General features: G+C 44.5%; 1 protein-coding gene across 1 annotated transcript in view; it reads right to left on the reverse strand.

Annotated features, from left to right (window-relative positions):
- INTU (inturned planar cell polarity protein) overlaps positions 1 to 17,258 on the reverse strand; it is a 438,220-nt gene that overhangs the window by 211,283 nt on the left and 209,679 nt on the right. The window contains exon 4 of the mRNA XM_086962184.1: positions 5,861 to 6,064. Coding sequence (XP_086818310.1) covers positions 5,861 to 6,064 — 204 coding nt within the window. The remainder of the gene's footprint in view (positions 1 to 5,860; positions 6,065 to 17,258) is intronic.

Below are 17,258 nucleotides of genomic sequence, written 5' to 3' on the forward strand. Positions count from 1 at the left end.
TCCAGAGCCTTAGTGGCACAATCTACAAAATCAGTCCAGTCCTGAGTCTGTGCTTTTTGGGTGTCTCTGAACAACAACCTGTATTGCTCAGTGGTTAGGCCAAACCCTTCAATAAGAGCACTCTTCAGAACAGAGTAGTTTTTGGCATCCTCAGGTCTAACAGTGAGGAGCCTGTCCCTCCCTTTCTCAGAAAAGGAGTACCATAAAATTGCTGCCCACTGATCCTCAGGGACCTGCTGTACCATGCAGGCCCTCTCAAGAGCAGTCATCCATTTGTGGATATCATCCCCTTCCTTGTAGGGGGGCACAATTTTTGTCAGGTTTCTATTGTCATAGGCCCTGTCTTTTTCTTTAGGAACTTTGCTGCCACCAGTGGCATCTAAGCCACTTATTTTCTGTTCCCTAGCCAAGGTAAGTTTAGCTTGAGCTAAGGTCAGTTTAGCTTGAGCCAGAGCTACCTCCTCCCTCTCTATCTGGAGTTGGACAGCCCTCATCCTGGCCCTATGCTCTTTTCTCTGGGAGGAAGTCATTCCTCTTTGAGATTCTCTTGAGGCACTAGAAAGGTGAGAGTCCCTTGACAGAGATCTCTCCCTTCTATTACCTGGGAGAATTTGGTTATGAGATCTGGAGTGGTGCTGGCCCCCTCCATTCCCATGTAGGTCCAAGTTGGCCTGGTTAAGCCTGGCAACCTGTACCTGGTTTCCCCCCTGATCCTGATCTTCAGGCTCATCTATATCAGAGCCTTCTTCTGGGTCTTCCTCTTCCTCCTCTATTCCTTCTTGAAGATCCTCATTCTCAGGGGAGTTTATCCCTTCCTCTGTTTCTAAGGGAGGCTGACTCACCTTGTCTAGGTCATCCTTTTCTAGGAGAGCTACTAGGGAAGGAATGGTAGGGCCTCTGCCCTTTTTTAGCCCCCTGGCTGTGCACAAGGCACTCAGGTCTTTGTGGCTAAGGTTGTCATATCTGGATGTTGTCCCTATAGGATCAACTATTACAGGAGCAGAGCCTGAGGCTCTATCTGTATCAGACATGACTGCTAGTGAGGTGTAAGTGGTGCACTTACCTACACTAAGTGGTTTCCTACTGTACCTTGCTAGTGAGTTGTAGTCAGGGTGTGCTAATCCCTTTAATCTACAACTACTAAGTTCAGTAGAACTTAATATGTTAAGCTTTTGATTTATATGTACCTAGAGGTACTTGATGTGATCTTTCAATTTGATAAAGATTGCAATGGTAAAACAAACAGCAAGCTCAAATCCGCACCGCTGCACACCAATGTGAGAAGTTGGCCTGATATGTAGTGTTTCCAATTCTGGAACCACTGGGTATCAGTCCAAACAAACCCCAAAGATGTCAGGTTGTAAGTCAACCTTGTAGACAAGCTATCCTAGTGGTAGCATGGACTAAGCAGCCTTAAAGGCTTAACTTAAGAGGTCGTGTTAAGCGAGCTTGTTTTACCACATACAATCCTGTAATCAAATGAAAGGACACCACACAAGTATATATTATAAAAATATATGTATTTATTACTAAATTACTCCCCAGTACTCTTTATGAGGAAAGGGGCACAAGCGTTAAATCAAAAGCACTGTTACACATATAAAGTTGCACGTTTATGGATGAGGGCGGGTGGCCACTCAGACCATATATCAAAAAAGTGGTATAAGTAACACTTTACGAACAATGGTTAGGCCTAGGGCCTAGAGATTCGCTGGGGGCAGTCAGGACAAGCAATGAAGAAGTCGGGAGTAGCCCACAGGAGACGGGTGCAGCACGGAAAGTGCAGCGCGCACCAATGCACTGTCAATGGTGCGTAAAAGTCAATTAAAGTGAATAAAAAGATACTTCCGCTGAACCTAGGAACACAAAACTTTAGACACAGACCCTAGAGGTATGTACCAGTGTAAAGACACCGGCGTTGCAAAGTTACCTCACCCACAGGCCGTGGGTGCACAGGGTCGAAGTGGCGTCGGGTTCTGTCACGCAGGTTCTGGGTGCTTGGAGCTGTTGCAGCTGCAGGCGCTGTGAAGCAGAAGTGTCCGGTGCGATCCAAGGGTGGATCGATGTAGAAAAGTACCTGAAAGCAGAGGGGACAGAGTCTGGGTCACTCAGCAGTGACCAGGGTGGAACCAGGACGGAACCAGGCAATGTCGGGCGCAATCAGGCGGTTGTCGATAGGCTTCTCTCCGCTGTCACGTGGGCTCTGGGGCATCTGCGACGTCCAGGAGCAGGTCACGATCTGTCCCACGTAGGCTCTCGCCGTCAGCACCGTCGGCTTGAAGATTGTAGCAAACAGCACTTGGCAAAAGCAATCCACGCGGAACCGGGAGATTGCTTATCACTCGAACCAGGAGGGTCAGAGTGGGTGCTCCTTTTCACAGGAGCTGGTGCAGATCTGGAGCAACCAGAAAAGCAAGTCGGATTTCAAAGTTCGTCGGCACAGGGGCCACAAGCCAGCTGGCAAGTGACCGGGCCAACGCGTCGAGCGCACACAAGCAGAAGGGCCCCACGCAGCACTCAGCGAGTGTGGAGGGGTGAGCTTTGGTGCAAGTGGAGCTCGGGGCTGGGGCTTCTCAAACCCCGGTGTACAGCTTCGAGGGTCACTCGTGGGCCGCACGGTCAGCGTCTCGTGGCCTTTTCAAGATGGCGTGCCCCACGCTTCCGGTCGCCTCCACGGGTCTCAGCTCTGCAGGGACTGTGGATCGGGCAGGTAGAAGGCAGGCAAGCTTGATCTCGTCGATCTCTGTCGCTCGAGTTCCGGCGGGAACTGCAACAAAGCAAGGGTCGAGGGCTGGATGGTGCCTGTTTGCACAGGGTGGTCACTCCTTGACCACAAGGGAGATTCTTCAGTCTTCTCACGTCGTGTAGAAAGTCGAAGGGTCCAGATTTCGTTTCTTATGTTTCTTCAGGATGATCTGAGGTCCGTTGGGACTGCTCCCCCTCTTATTCGAATCTAGGGGGTTGGACATCCTGCTAGGTCCCCTCCTATGGGTGGGACCCAGGAAGGGGGTGGTTACACCCCTCTCCTTTGATCCTGGCCGCGCTGGGACAGGGGCTGGGAGGCCCCAGAACCGGTTTGGCCGGATCCTGCAAGGGGCAGCCTTGTGCTCCCCAGGCAGTGTCTGGTTTCATTGAAACCTCCCTACTCCAATCCACTATCTCCTGTCTGGGGTGGTTTGACACCGCCCTGTGACAGGAAACTCTTTGTCCAGGCCTCCTCTGCCGGGTTTCGGTCAGCAGCAGGAGGTCAGACCCGTGTCTGTGGCAGGGGCATCCATTTTGTGGATCTGAGGCTCATTTTTAAATCAACCGCGTTTCAGTAAAGTAACATGTCTTCTCCCTCTAGGAGGGTGGAATGCTATCCCCGTCGCCAGAACTGGCGAGGGGATAGTATTCCAATTCGTATGACACCTTACACGACATGTTTTGATAAAGCCAAACCAAAGTTGCTATATAACCGCGAGGATTATAATGCGCTTAAGAGTATATGGTATGGCATTATCCCGGATCAGCTTAGGGAGTTGTTCCCGACAGCTGCAGACAGGCTCAGCTCATGCCAGAGCACCATCTCACATAAAACCACGCACTCTGCCTCCAGGATTGATGAGGCCTTCCATAGGAGTGGCTTACAGGCTATATATGTGTCCAGATATAGGTTTAGATATAGGTATACTATATCTAAGCAAGGGGTGATTACACCCACTTGCCCCAGCTGAGTGTTCAGCCAGTTGTGTCAATTTAAGAACCAGCCAGGGGTGGCAAAAGCTATGCTTCAGCCCCTGGTAGGCCTTGGTGGCACCTATGCCCTGGGCACCTATAGTGCATGGTACAGGGGCTGACAAGGAGTCCATTTCCAATTGTGGTATGTACCTATAGCACATGTATTATGAATTTAGAGAGAGAACAGCAGGCTGGGGGTCTGATTAGCAGGCCCACAGCCTCAGTAAGTCGAAAACCAGTGAAGCAAAAAGCAAAAATTGGGGTGACCATAGGATAGCAGACCCTACTCTCCTACACCAGGCGTTATTGTTTTCAACGTACTGGTACTTACATCAGCCTGAAAAAATGAAAAGCAGAGCTGTTCTTACAGGAACCCTAATAAGTGACCTGCAGGTCACAGCTGATATCAGCAATGAGTAGTTGATTCACAAAACCATTTTACTCACTGGTGGATGGTTAACCAACTGAATGAGATATGCCGTGGGAAAAGGACCAACGAAAGTGCAGGTGGTATGAGCTAAACAAGTGAGAAACATGTCACTGACTGAGTCTATGAACAGTTGACATAAAGAATAGGCCATTTTGAAGGTGAAGCCATGGGCTCACTGTTGAAAAAATTGCCAGTTTAATCCTGGCAATTTTGTTTTCTGCCCTCAGTGTCAAGTTAGCGAAAGGAGAATTGTTAAGTGAGATTACGTTTGATGGAAGCCTAATAATCAATAAATCTGATTAGAGCTTTTGAACTGGTGAAAAGCAGAACCCTAAGTAGTGGTCTAATTTTGGTATGGCATCTTAGGCTTTCTCTCAAACCTGTGTACTGATGACATTATTGCCAGAAAGCAAGCCCTCCAATTTACTACTGTTATCACTAGACAAAATTCCTCTGCTATAACCACTCATGAAGACAATCATGAAAGCCAACCATGAAAGGTAGATTTCCAATCTCCCAATGCAAGCCATCATAGATTTTTGTTTAATTAGCACCTTATTGCCCACTTAAAACAGTCGGCTGGATTACTTGAATTTTTCAGTTTGGTTTACAACCCAGTCATGTAACACTGCACTTCTTAATGCCAAGACTAAGAAGCTGGAAGGTTGTCATTGCAGCAGCATCAGCACCGACAGAGGGCCTCACTCCTTCCTCTCCCTCAGGGACTCATCAGCTGCCTATAACACAGTGGATCACAACCTCTTGAAATCACATGCCTCCTCTGTATTGGGGGTTCTTGTGGAAGTGTAGAGTTGGTTCAAAAATGTTCTCCACAGATATTCCCATCATATCCAATTGTGCACTTTCGTCAGTGTCCCCAACTGTTCATACTGTGCTCCAGAGGGTTCCCACTCTTCCTCTTAACATTTACCCATGCCCCTCTCTTCTCTGTGACCTCACATTAGTTTGGCAACTCTGACAATAAGCACCTTCAGGTAGTCTTGTCTGTCTCCTGACTACACAAATTCCCTTCAAATTCTGCAAAAACAAAGAATGGGCAAATTACATATCAGGCAACAGCAACTCCACTGACGCCCAAAAGAGCCAAGGTATCAACTAAGTTTCTTTGTCTTTTAGGTAAAGCTCTCTTAATTGGCCTAGAATGATCTGGATTTCTTACATGAGGAACATTCTGATTCAGAATGCTTTTAAGAGGAAGATCATACATCTTTCTGTACTTGGGGTATCAGGGTCTAAACCATGCTCAGAGAAACTCTCAGAAATTAAGACAACCATTTTCACTTCCGCAAAGGTCTTCTCTTTGGCTAACTAGTAGACCACCATGATGTTCAGAAGATCAACGTAAAATAAATGTTATGTCTGTTGTCAGCACTTTCGAAATTACAATAGTTATGTCTAGGTAGGAAAAACAAAACCTGGTAAAAATAAATTCACAGAACAACTACACAAGGACGAAACAGGTACATTGGCTGCAAACCAAACACTGAGTGTAGCTTGTAAAGCTATTAAAGCGAAACTGCTGTTATGCGGCGCATTCACATTTTCTTAATAAGCATGGTATAAAGCTCAGTCTGCTTCTGTGAATGTGTAGGAAAATGACAGAAAGAAGATAGCAATATTCACAAATCATCACGTGTGCTGTGGCCAAAATCAATTTCTTAACCCATTTTCCTGTTGTTGAACACTCACCTCTTCTTTTGATATTTCGGAATCCAGTTTCAAGGTGAGAAACATAGCAATATGAGGGATTCCTTGGATTGCAAGCTGAAGGTCAGAATTATCTTCTCCCCATAGAAGTTTAATCAGGTTGTTCATGCTTGGAGGTGCCTGCTTGTACTTACATTGTGAACCTCCATCTGGCTCTAAGAATGAGGTCTCAAAAGTCAGCTTCAGCTGTAGATAAATAGATTTCAGAAAATGTATTATTTACAATTACATGTATACACTACTTTTAAGGCTGCTATCTTCCCAAACACACGCATGGAACTCAAATGTCGATGAAAGGTATATGGGAAAACTGTGGAATATATCAGTCAACAGTTAACCCGGACATAGGAAATATCCGTCTCATAAAGGACATACATATGCACATAGGATATACAAGTGATTTAGGCAATCAGTCTTCTAGCTTAGGATAAGCAGACATTTTCTTAGGGGGGAATCGGGAAGCAAAATGTCATTTTTAACATAAGACGTAGGAAGTTGTAAATACACTGAAATAACATGCTTGGACTACTATCTTTTGGAGTGAGGTTGTGTGGCTGAGTTGTGAATCAACAATTATAAGCACCTTATGAAATATATAGAACTTTGGCATAGTCATGCCAGATATAACAAGCATTTACAATGCAATAGGTTTCGCATTATTAAAGTTTGAGCTATTGGCATTGTAAATGACAATGCCTTTTATTCATTTGCATCAGTGCGTAAACAAGCACTTTGTACTTATAGTCCATGCTTATGAAAAGCAAGGCTGGCAGTCTCTTACTGCCAGCCTTGCTCATCGTAAGCAAGGACTATACGTTCAGAGTGCTTGTTTACGCACCGATGCAAATGAATAAAAGGCTTTGTCATTTACAATGTCAATAGCTCAAACTTAAATAATGCGAGACCTATTGCATTGTAAATGCTTGTTAGGTTGAGCCTGCGACAGAGCATGCTTTGCTTGTGAATGCACTCTCGCTTGCAAGAGTGTTGTGTATAATAAGGAGTATGCAGCCTGCCCATTGCTTACCATTTGTGGGCTCCTTTGTCACCTTTCTTTGGTGCCTCTTTATTGGCCATCGCAGGCTAAACCATCACTTCCATTCTCTTCCTGTAGCACGGAGCAAGCACAGATTGATTCCACTTAATTTAGTGTCCGTCCGCTGCTCACTATATGATTAAGGTACTACTTCTTCTACCCTCTCCAGTGCCTGGTGCTTGTTTTCCCTCTCGCCAAGCGCAGGCCTTGTGGGCAGTTTCGTTTCTTTTGATTGTGGAGTGCTTATTTTTTTAGGCTATCTGCATTGGTAAAACGTACGAGGATGCACTTTCCAATGTTGTTGGCAATCCTCATAGCACGCCACCTTTGTTTCTCTCATCTCCAAATCCTGTGGGAGAGCCCGCAGACTGCGTGGGGGGGGGGGGGGGGGGGGGGGGGGGGATTCAGTGGGAAAGGCGTCCATATTCAATTGCCCTCAGTAGATTTGCATACACTAAGTATCAGGCATTTTCTATCACATTTTTATTCGACATATAAAGTAAGATGACGTCAGTGTTGGGTATTTTGTCAGAACAAGATTCAAACTTGTTACATTTTAAATAAAGAAACACGTGAATATTAGCTTCAGCCTAGCTTTTTGCCATTATTTACAGAAACTTAGCTTCATCACTCAATGGATAGAGAATCAGTCAACACGCATTTTGAATATGTGCATTTTCTGTGCCAGATCATCATCCTTTTAATGCCGGATGCCAGTGCTTACAGTTTATAAAAGGTGTCACATCGTTTGTATTCTTTGGATCTCATTTTGACTGGAATAATTTAGCTATTTTATAATAGCGACTTAAACGCAATAAAATGAACATATTTATTCCTTATTGACACTGACATTTTTCCATAACCGCAGGATTCTATATTTTATTCTAGCATAGTCTTTTTGAAGGGGTCCAATTGATTTTAATTTTGAGCTTTTCGTTGCGAAAGCTGCAACCAACACGTCTTACCAATGTACTGGTATGTGCTATTACCCTTTGTATATGGCTCTTTATGTATGCAGCCCAAAAGGATTTCTACTTGGCACTGATAAGACAGATCTAGACGCATATTAGGATGGCGGACGGACCCCAGAGGTGGAGGGACCGTCCACAGGGGCAGCGGCGGTCCCTCCGGTGGAATTAGGATGTGACCGCCACCCTGGCGTTCACATCCCGTATATATTTAACATTGCGGCGGGTGCTGCTTTAAGCAGCACCCACCGCAAAGTTAAATATGCATGCTGTGCATTTGCATGCACAAAGCTTCAGGCACTGCGCGGTGCCTGCCGCATTGTGCATGCAAATGCAGGGGGGTACCTATGGTACCCCCCTGCATTTGCACATGGGGGGTACCTATGGTACCCCCCCATTTGCACCCCCCACCCCCCTTCGCCCTGGGGGCCCGCAATGGGCCCCAAAGAAAAGGCATGTCCTGAAGCTCATCCTAATATGGCTGGCGGTGTCTGATAGGGGAAACATCCTAAACAACGAAGGTTTTGTTACGACTTACCTGAACAACAAGGTCCAAACAAAGAAAAATCCTGAACAACGAAGTTGCTAACAACGATGTCCTGAACCACGACTTTTCTTAACGAACAGAAACGAGCTAAGACTGTGTGCACTGACACAGCCTGGAGCCCACAGTCACAAAATGTACACAATGCTGCAAAAAAATGAATCTCTGCCCCCCGGACTTGCTGCTAAGGCACGTCACTTTTCTCCGCAACCCACGCATTTGGGAAACTAGGAAACGGCAGACTGAAAAGGCCTGAGATTTGTTGTGGCATCATTATTTCAAATCAAAGGTTATTCGTTCCTTGGCTTCTCCGCAGTCAGCGTTTTAAAACAGGTGCAGTTTATTGTTTTATTTATTTATAGTCTGATGTCAATTATTGCCAAATATTATTATAATTATTAATATAATATTGTAATATTACTAAATATTATTGTTAAATTAATTGTAATGGTTCACCAGAGAGGGTGAGTGTGGCAGCGCAGTGCCCGCTGGTGTCGCCCTCTGTTGTGCTGGTTTATGAACGTGCCAGCATTCGTTCTAGGGGCGGTATCAGAAGGCGAGGGCGGAAAATCTAACTGACATGGACCTTTGGCGGGGGAGGGAAGGAGGTGCTATCAATCACAACCAGAAGCACACAACCTGCCTACCACGGAAAAGGATGACCCTGCAGCAGCGGAGGACACAAGCAGGGACCCCCGGGTCAGAATATTCGGGGAGCGCAGTTTCATCAAGGGGAGAATATGCCATTTAGGTGGGTTTGGAGTATCCACAGTAGTGACCCACTCAAACAAAAGCAGGAGGAGAGACAAAATGCACCTCACGGAAAGGGCTGCAGATAGCGCAAAAAGCATGAGGCGCCCTTAAGAGGAGGACAAAGTGGAATTTAGCAGAAGCATAGCCAAAGGAGTGTGAGGGTATTTTTAGGGAGGGTGTAATAAGTTTTTATGGGGTGGGGGGATCGGGGTATTAGGTGCAAAGCATTTTTTTGAAACACGCATTCATTTACCAAGAAAAAAGGTGGTAAAGGAATGCGAGGGAAAAAAAGTCGTGGTTAAGACAAGGCTGTGGTTGCGACCTCGTTGTTCAGGAAGTCGTGGTTTTGGAACTCGTTGTTCAAAGATACAATCGTCTGATAGACACCGCCACCATATTAGAGCTTTTCCGCCACGGTCGGAAGGCGACCGCGGCGGAAAAGCAGCGGACGGTCTTCCCGTCCACCGATGACCCCCCAGCTATCCTAATGTCGCGGGGGTCTTTTCATTTACCACAGCGGTGAATCCGCATCCACTGGGCCGGCGGTGGCTTCCGCCGGCCCGGAGGATGCGGATTCACAGCAATCCTAATCGACCCCCTAGTCAGGGAGCAATGAGGAGTTAGTTTATGACCTTGGAAGGAGAGCCGTTTAGAAAAGCGGAAAGGCAGTGAGAAAACTCAGTTTCCAATCCTTATGGAGTTTTACAACATGGTCACAGGAGTGGACTCCACAAATGTGAATCAATAGCTCCTAGTCCCAAAAAAGAGCCCAAGAAATGCGAACAGGGGGGTTGAGCCATAGGGACAACCTAGGGATGGAGGTATAACAGTAAGACAAAATAACTGCTTGAGTATAAGATTCTACCAATGGATGTTATATATACATTCCTCCCTTCACCACCTTAAAAAGTGAACATAGCTTATGGGAGCATAAGTGACCACTGATATAAGTTACTTTAATAGCTCTATTGTTAATTTGATATGCATAAAAAACGATTTTTTTACTTCATATGTAAACATTTATTTTGTTAGCACTCAGTGCACAGTCTTAATAGAGGACGCACACTTGATGCATGTAAGAACGAGAACCAAGTAGAAGCAATCTTTTTCCATGTTAAAATTGAGTGTTTGAAGATCGATAACTTTTCATTCTTAAAAGTTTTTCCAAAGTGAGACGTTATGAATCATGGCAGGCATTACGAAAGAGAGAAAAATGCAGACAGGATTGAGTCCGCTTTCAGATCGACGACAGCTAAAAACAAGACATGAGCGTGCACTGCCGAAACCGAAACCTGTCGTGGGGCGGAACTTCCATCTTCTGAAGCCCGCGCCCACAGAGTGGCTGATCCAGAGGAGCAGTGGTGACGCGGGACTCCCATGCCCGAGGGAGAGCCCCGCGGAGGCTGCAGAAGCCGGGGTGGCGCCGATGCAGTGAGTGGGGCTTAGTTGTAATGGGGGTGGCGGCGGCGGGGGGGGGGTGTGTCTCTGTATGTGTGCGCTTGTGTGTGTGTGTGCATGCATGTGCGCTCGTGTGTGTGTGCGCGTTTGTCTCTGTGTGTGTGAGCTCGTGTGTGTGCGTGTGGGTCTCGGTGTGTGTGCGCTCATGTGTGTGCATGTGTCTCTCTGTGTGTGCGCTCGTGTGTGTGCGTGTCTCTCTGTGTGTGCGCTCGTGTGTGTGTCTCTCTGTGTGTGTGCTCGTGTGTGTGCGTGCATGTGCGAAGCAAAAGCAGGGGGGGTGTGGCTGTGTGTGTATGCGAGAAGTGCATGAGGCTTTCAAGGGAGACAGGAGATGGTGAACACGCGCGCGACCTGATCCGATTCCGGCATGCTGCTCGTGCCCATCTCCTGTCTCCTAGAAAGCAGACTCGCAGACTATAGGCCTCGCTGCGACATCGCTTCGCGATGCGTCGCAGGTGCGAGACCTAAAAATGACTGTCTTCACTTTCCAGTTACTCACAAGGTGAAACGAGCACTGCAAATGCCAAAAGATCCTGCGGTGCAGGTTGGCGCCATGGTTACATTTGAAATGTTTTATTCCCAATACATGCCAGAAATATAAAAAGAAGAGAAAACAGAAAACACTGTGTAACAAGATAAAAATATGCTGGTAATTAAAAGGTTTTTTTAATGTAAAAAGTAACCATTGCATATTTTTCAAATATTACACTGTCTAGCAAACGTGTGTTCTTAAAACAGGTATAGAAGCCTTTTTAGTTTGATGTACAGAACAAAAACTATGGGCCACATGTTTAAACATTAGAAATAGCGATTACCTAATTGCGATTTTCTGCAAATCACAATTATCCTCTTCCCGCCCACTCGTTGAAACCGCCGCACCGCGGCGGTATTCACGCCGCGGTTAAGCGGTCACGTAATCACTATTTCTAATGTATGAAAGTCCAAGAGTTTCATTTAGCGATTCCTAGTGGGTCGCAATTCGACCTACCTCATTATTATTAATGAAGTAGGTTGCAATATGCGACCCCCTAGGAATCCCTATAATCACAGGGATGATAGCCAGCTGGGGTCAGCAGACCACCATTCCCATAATTGCTTTTCAATAAAGCAATACCTTTTATTAAATGCAGCCCATTTTCCTTATAGGAAAATGGGTTGTATTAAAAAGAAAAAAATTCTAACTTTTCTTTTCATTTTTTAAGAGCATGCAGTGGTCCGTGGCAGTTATGCCAATTTTCTTTGCAAACATTTTCTTTATAAATACCAAGGATAATGTTCGCTGCTAGATCATACAAATGCTGGAGCCTCTTCACAGGTTAATATAGCCACCCGTTACAGATTCCACTAGTGCCCAATTTAAAATGTTTATTCAGCTCCAACATCACTACATCTTTATCATATGTTATATCTTCCTTTGTAACTTTCTCTGGAGTCCTAATGCACACCATAACTCCTCTTTTACACCACTATTTGTCATATGCTTCAATAGATCATACCGCCTGTTACTTTTTCGTTTGACCCTTCAGCACTCTTTCTTTCACAACATATCCATCTTTACAACTAGAAGTAGCATTTTCTGTCCTCATTTAACCATGCCAGTCTCGTTACATTACAGGCTTTGCATCCCTGCAAAGCCTTAAACAGTGACAGTTCTGTGGCACTATATGGGGTATTGTGCTATGAATGTAGTAATGGCCTACTATCATCCATCAAACCAATATCACTCAATCGACAACCTTACTCACTCAAATAATCCTTAATAATGTCTCTTTTCAGTTTCCTGTATATGAGCTCCCTGGACAAGTTGTGCTTGTTGGCACCTCCTTTGTTTCCCACTAGTTCCACTACTCTTTTTGGCTCTCCCTTTGGCCATAAAAGAATATCGAAAATCAAGTTAAGTAACGGAAAGAAAACCCTAAAAACATCAGTGAATGGCAATGCTGTGTTTACCCTCACACATCCCTTCTTGTCAGAGAGACATATCTGCGTGCATTGTGTCCCTTTGCCTGTGAAAACTATACATGTGAAAGTGGTGGGCTGTTTCCCTCCCCATTTATTGGCTCCTTTGCGTCCCTGGGTATCAGTCTTGGGGAAGAAAATCGTTGGCCAGAGAGGATAGCACTGTACAGCCACAGCCCTAAGCAGTGGTTCAGAGGAAAAATTAGATGGCATGTATTTCTCTCAAACCCTCCACCCCAGTTTAGGTAGGATTTCATCCTCCTGCAACACCTCTTGGTGTGGCCTACATAATTATATTTAATCATAGTTAGATTTGTTTGGCACTGCCTCTTTTAAAAAAAAAACTTTTTTAAACCCACTTAAAGTTCTGCATTCTGGTAACTTTGGGAGACATTCCGCTTTTTATTTTTGCCACTATGAACATGTTCCGACAAGACATGGCATTCGAATAACTTCAAATCCAATTTGCTCACTCTTGCTGAGGCTCTACTAGAATGTACATTTGTCCCATCCAATATATGGCACTAAGGGCTAGTTGGCCATGCAAATCGGAAATTTGGAGCTCCAAATATAACTCTTGAACTTGCCATGACCTCAAGCACAAGCCTTTCCCTTCCACCGACTGAATACAATAACTCTGATTGTCTTAAGGCTTGAGTAATATATGCTATAAAGTGTTCTTCCTTGCTACTCGCTATGAAAATACCATACTCAACACACGCTCACTGAAATCCATTATCAGATATACTTCCTTACCTGATACACATGGACTTAGCACAGGGACTTGAACCAAGAATTACTAATTTGTGTTCACAAGTCTAATTACATTTCACTTCCTTCATGAGCAACTTCATCAGAGGTTCTAAAACTATAACGAAGCCCTCTACATATACTTTAAATATCAATAGATCGCACTTTGTCGTGGCCATTGGTGTCTCTTCAACTGCTCTCAATAGACCCAGTCTTGTCTTCTTCAATGATTCTGTGACCTAAATATTCAACTTTCTTAAGCCCAAAAAACACGTCATCTTCTTAATCCCAACCCTCAATGCTTCAACCACACCATTATCTTTTCCAACTTCGCCAAATGACCAAACTCACCACCTCAAACCAACACAAGGGAGGCTATTCACTAAGGTAACTTATACTTGTGAGTTATTTACAAATTTTCTCTTTTGACCATTTCCAAGTGTAAAGTTACCGAAAAGTGTAGACTTAAATGTCTACACCCATGAAACAAGCGGTGGAGCCAAATTTACGAGTGTAAGTTAATACAGCCAATTAGGGTCTGTAGTCTAGTACGATACATGGACAACCAATGATACTGCAATACCCACCCGTAGAAAATAATGAAGGCAGTGACTTAAAATAGAACCCAATCCTGATTAATGTTAATTTAAAATAATTATTTTAAACGTTTTTGAAATGTATATGAATTAAAGTAAATGCTAAAAATTATCTAGAGAATAAAACATTAATTTTAAAATAAAATATGTTAAAAACTTTTTGAATAAAAGAATTAATGTAACATGAATTTTTATCAAAATATCATTAAATTACATTTAATTCTATATATCACCACTGATATTTTTTTGATTTTAGGTGAGAATTTTTTTTTTTAATTTCAACTTCACTATTTGTTTTTACCACAGGGAGATTCCCTTTTAAAATTTTCCCTATGATTTACCAAAGGGAGATTATCAGTGGTGGAGATCTCCCTATGGTGAAGTGTATGGAAAAGTAAAACAGTTTGTTAAACTTAAAAACATCAATTGCAAAATGTTTTAATGATAATATAAATATATAAAATTATTTGACGTTAATATTTTAACTCCAGGACAAAATAAAAAAAGCTGCATCACTATTAACTTAATTTTGAATTAAATATTTAATTTCTTCGGATATATCAAATTAAATAAACATATTTTCTGTAGTTTAAATTGATAAAAATCTAACCTAAGGTAAAAACAACATAATGTATTTATATTATGCATTAACAATTATGAGAATTACTAAATTAGAAAAAAAGTGATGCAGAGAATTATTTTAAGGTAATTTGATATTTTAATCAAAATTAATGTTCCATACATTTTTAAACACAGAAGCTATTGGGCCCAACAGTGAGGGCGGAGGCCTTCTACTCCTGGCATCCTGGAGCCAGACCAACTAGGGGTCCTCATTAAAAGGGACAAGTACTACAACATCAAGCACTTGAATTTCAGTGGTAGCATGGGGGAGCAGTCAAAAGCTTCTCAGGGGAGGTAGGTGTTAAGCAACACAAGCTCCTACCTCAACATACAAACAGTAGCAGCAATAAGTGGATGGTCCAATCAAATACAATTGTGTATTAAAAACATTAGTATTTAATGTAAACGCCCAAAGCATGTATGACACACTAAATAATCCATACAGCCCCCTGAAGGCCAAAGTGTGAGCGCTTTCCTTGGGCGGTATCCTGAGTCACTAACAGCCTGATTCATCAACAACACGTTTTGCGAGTCTATAATAGCGATTCATAAGGAATCGCTATTACAGGTTCGCAAAACGGGATTCATGTAGGAATAGCAAAAAAATATGCGATTCCTACATATTCCTTATTTGCGATTAGCAAATTGCTAATCGCAAATAAGGAATAACTCCCCATTCATTCCTATGGGCCAAAAGGCCCATAGGAATGAATGGGGAGTATTCCTTATTTGCGATTAGCAATTTGCTAATCGCAAATAAGATAGCGATTTAAAGGGTGCCAGGGGTGTCCAAAGGACACCCTGTAGCACCCCTTAAATGCAAATTTAAACAGGTGTTGCACACGCACATGTCCAAAGGACATGTGTGAGTGCAACATGCAACTTAGAAAAATGCTTTTAAAAGCATTTTTCTAAGTTTTCGCTATTTACCACGAGGTTTGGCCTCGCGGTAAATAGCGGGCCGAAATTGCGAATTCGCTATTTAAAAATAGATGATGAATTGCATTTAAGTTATCTCAAATAGAGATTCCTTAAATGTAATTCCTCGCAAAATAGCGAAATCGCTATTACCGATTTTTGCTTTTGGGATGATGAATCCCAAATGCAAAAATCGCACTCGCAAAGGGCCAGATTCTCAGAATCTGGCCCTTTGCGAGCGCAAATCAGCTTGATGAATCAGGCTGTAAGTTCCTTCTAGTATGGGTGGATCTTCCCAATTCTATCCGGGAGGCGACTACCTGATGCTGCCCACGCTAGTACAACGCACCCCAAAGTCTTATGCAAAGTCAATCCAAGCGCCAAGATACTCCTTGGAGTGGTAGCGCGCTATATAAGTCCCTTTTCACTTCACTTCACTTCACTTAAGAGTTTAGGTTTAAAAGCCTCATGTGAGTCCCCAGCAGGTCAGACAGCCTGGAATTGGTTTACTCAACACAATGGCAGCTGGCAATCTGGTCCGCGATGCTCCTCTGCAAGCTCCAGATTCCCGCTGATGGCTTGAGACTACTTGCAGTCTTTCCTCACTGACGTGACGGCCTACTCTGTCTGTAGATATTTCAGGTTAATGTCAGACATCTGCACTTGACTCAGACAGTGATCAGGAAGTATTCCTACATACTTCCTTGGCACAACGAACCAGGCAAAGTCCCTAATCTCACGGTAGCCCCCTTCCTGGTCACACAGGGGTCTCCGAACTTGGCCCACAAAAAAAGCACGGCTTGATTCGCAAAGTTGCATTCTTCCTGGCACACAGGACTCGCTGGCTTCAGCCCATACACAGGCAATGGTCCACACTGCACAGGGGCCTCTTTTCTGGTCAACTGGTGGGCTCCCACGTGGTGCCCCCACACTTCACGACTGCCCCTTCCTCCTTACACAGGTGTCGTTGGCTGTGGCACACAGACAGGTGGGCAACGGCCCGTACTTCACAGTGGTCCCCTTCCTGGCAACACAGGGGGCCACCGATCCTGGCAACGCTGGGGAACAACAGCTTTGCAAGATCAGTGTGGACAGTCTCTACTCCTGCTGTGGTCCAGACAAGATTGACCAGTCTCACACTTCACTCACCTGGGTCCATTCGTCAGGATCCCTGCTGAACTTCTCTGCCTCCAGGAACACTCGTCCTCACAGGCTTCATTGGTCTTAGCAGACAGGTAGCCTCTAGGCCATGGGTACTCAGAAACACTTTCCCAGTATGCTCTGTGGCATGACTGAGGGCCACACTAATGCCTGCAGGGTGGCGGTCAGGTAATATGGGGGTGTGTGTAGGGTAAGCGAAGCATACATGTAGTGGCTGAATTGCACAAGGAGAAACCAGAAAAACAGGGATCAATCCCTGCTTTCCCACTTGACCAAACAAACAAGTTACTTACCTTTGGTAAAACTTTCTCTTGTGGATACAGTATCTGCGTCTGGATTCCTCACCTTGTGGTTATCCCCTGCGTCAGCAACATCCGGAAAATCTTTCGTTGCTCTTCACGCCGACATGGACGACGTCACAGAAGCAAGGCTTCGCACGCCGCTCCGCTGACGTCACCGACTGCATAATAGGCCTACGTCGGCGTGATGACATCTGTTCCGCCCTTTTTTCCGTGCCTTGGAGGCCCATGGACGGACCAACAACAGTAGATATATACACAATGTACACAGTACCAAATAATCAAGGTAACACGCACAGTGTGCAGTCAATGCTGGA

The sequence above is a fragment of the Lissotriton vulgaris genome, chromosome 3_1 (genome assembly GCF_964263255.1).
Source record: "Lissotriton vulgaris chromosome 3_1, aLisVul1.2, whole genome shotgun sequence".
In the NCBI taxonomy this organism is placed as follows: Eukaryota; Metazoa; Chordata; class Amphibia; order Caudata; family Salamandridae; genus Lissotriton; species Lissotriton vulgaris.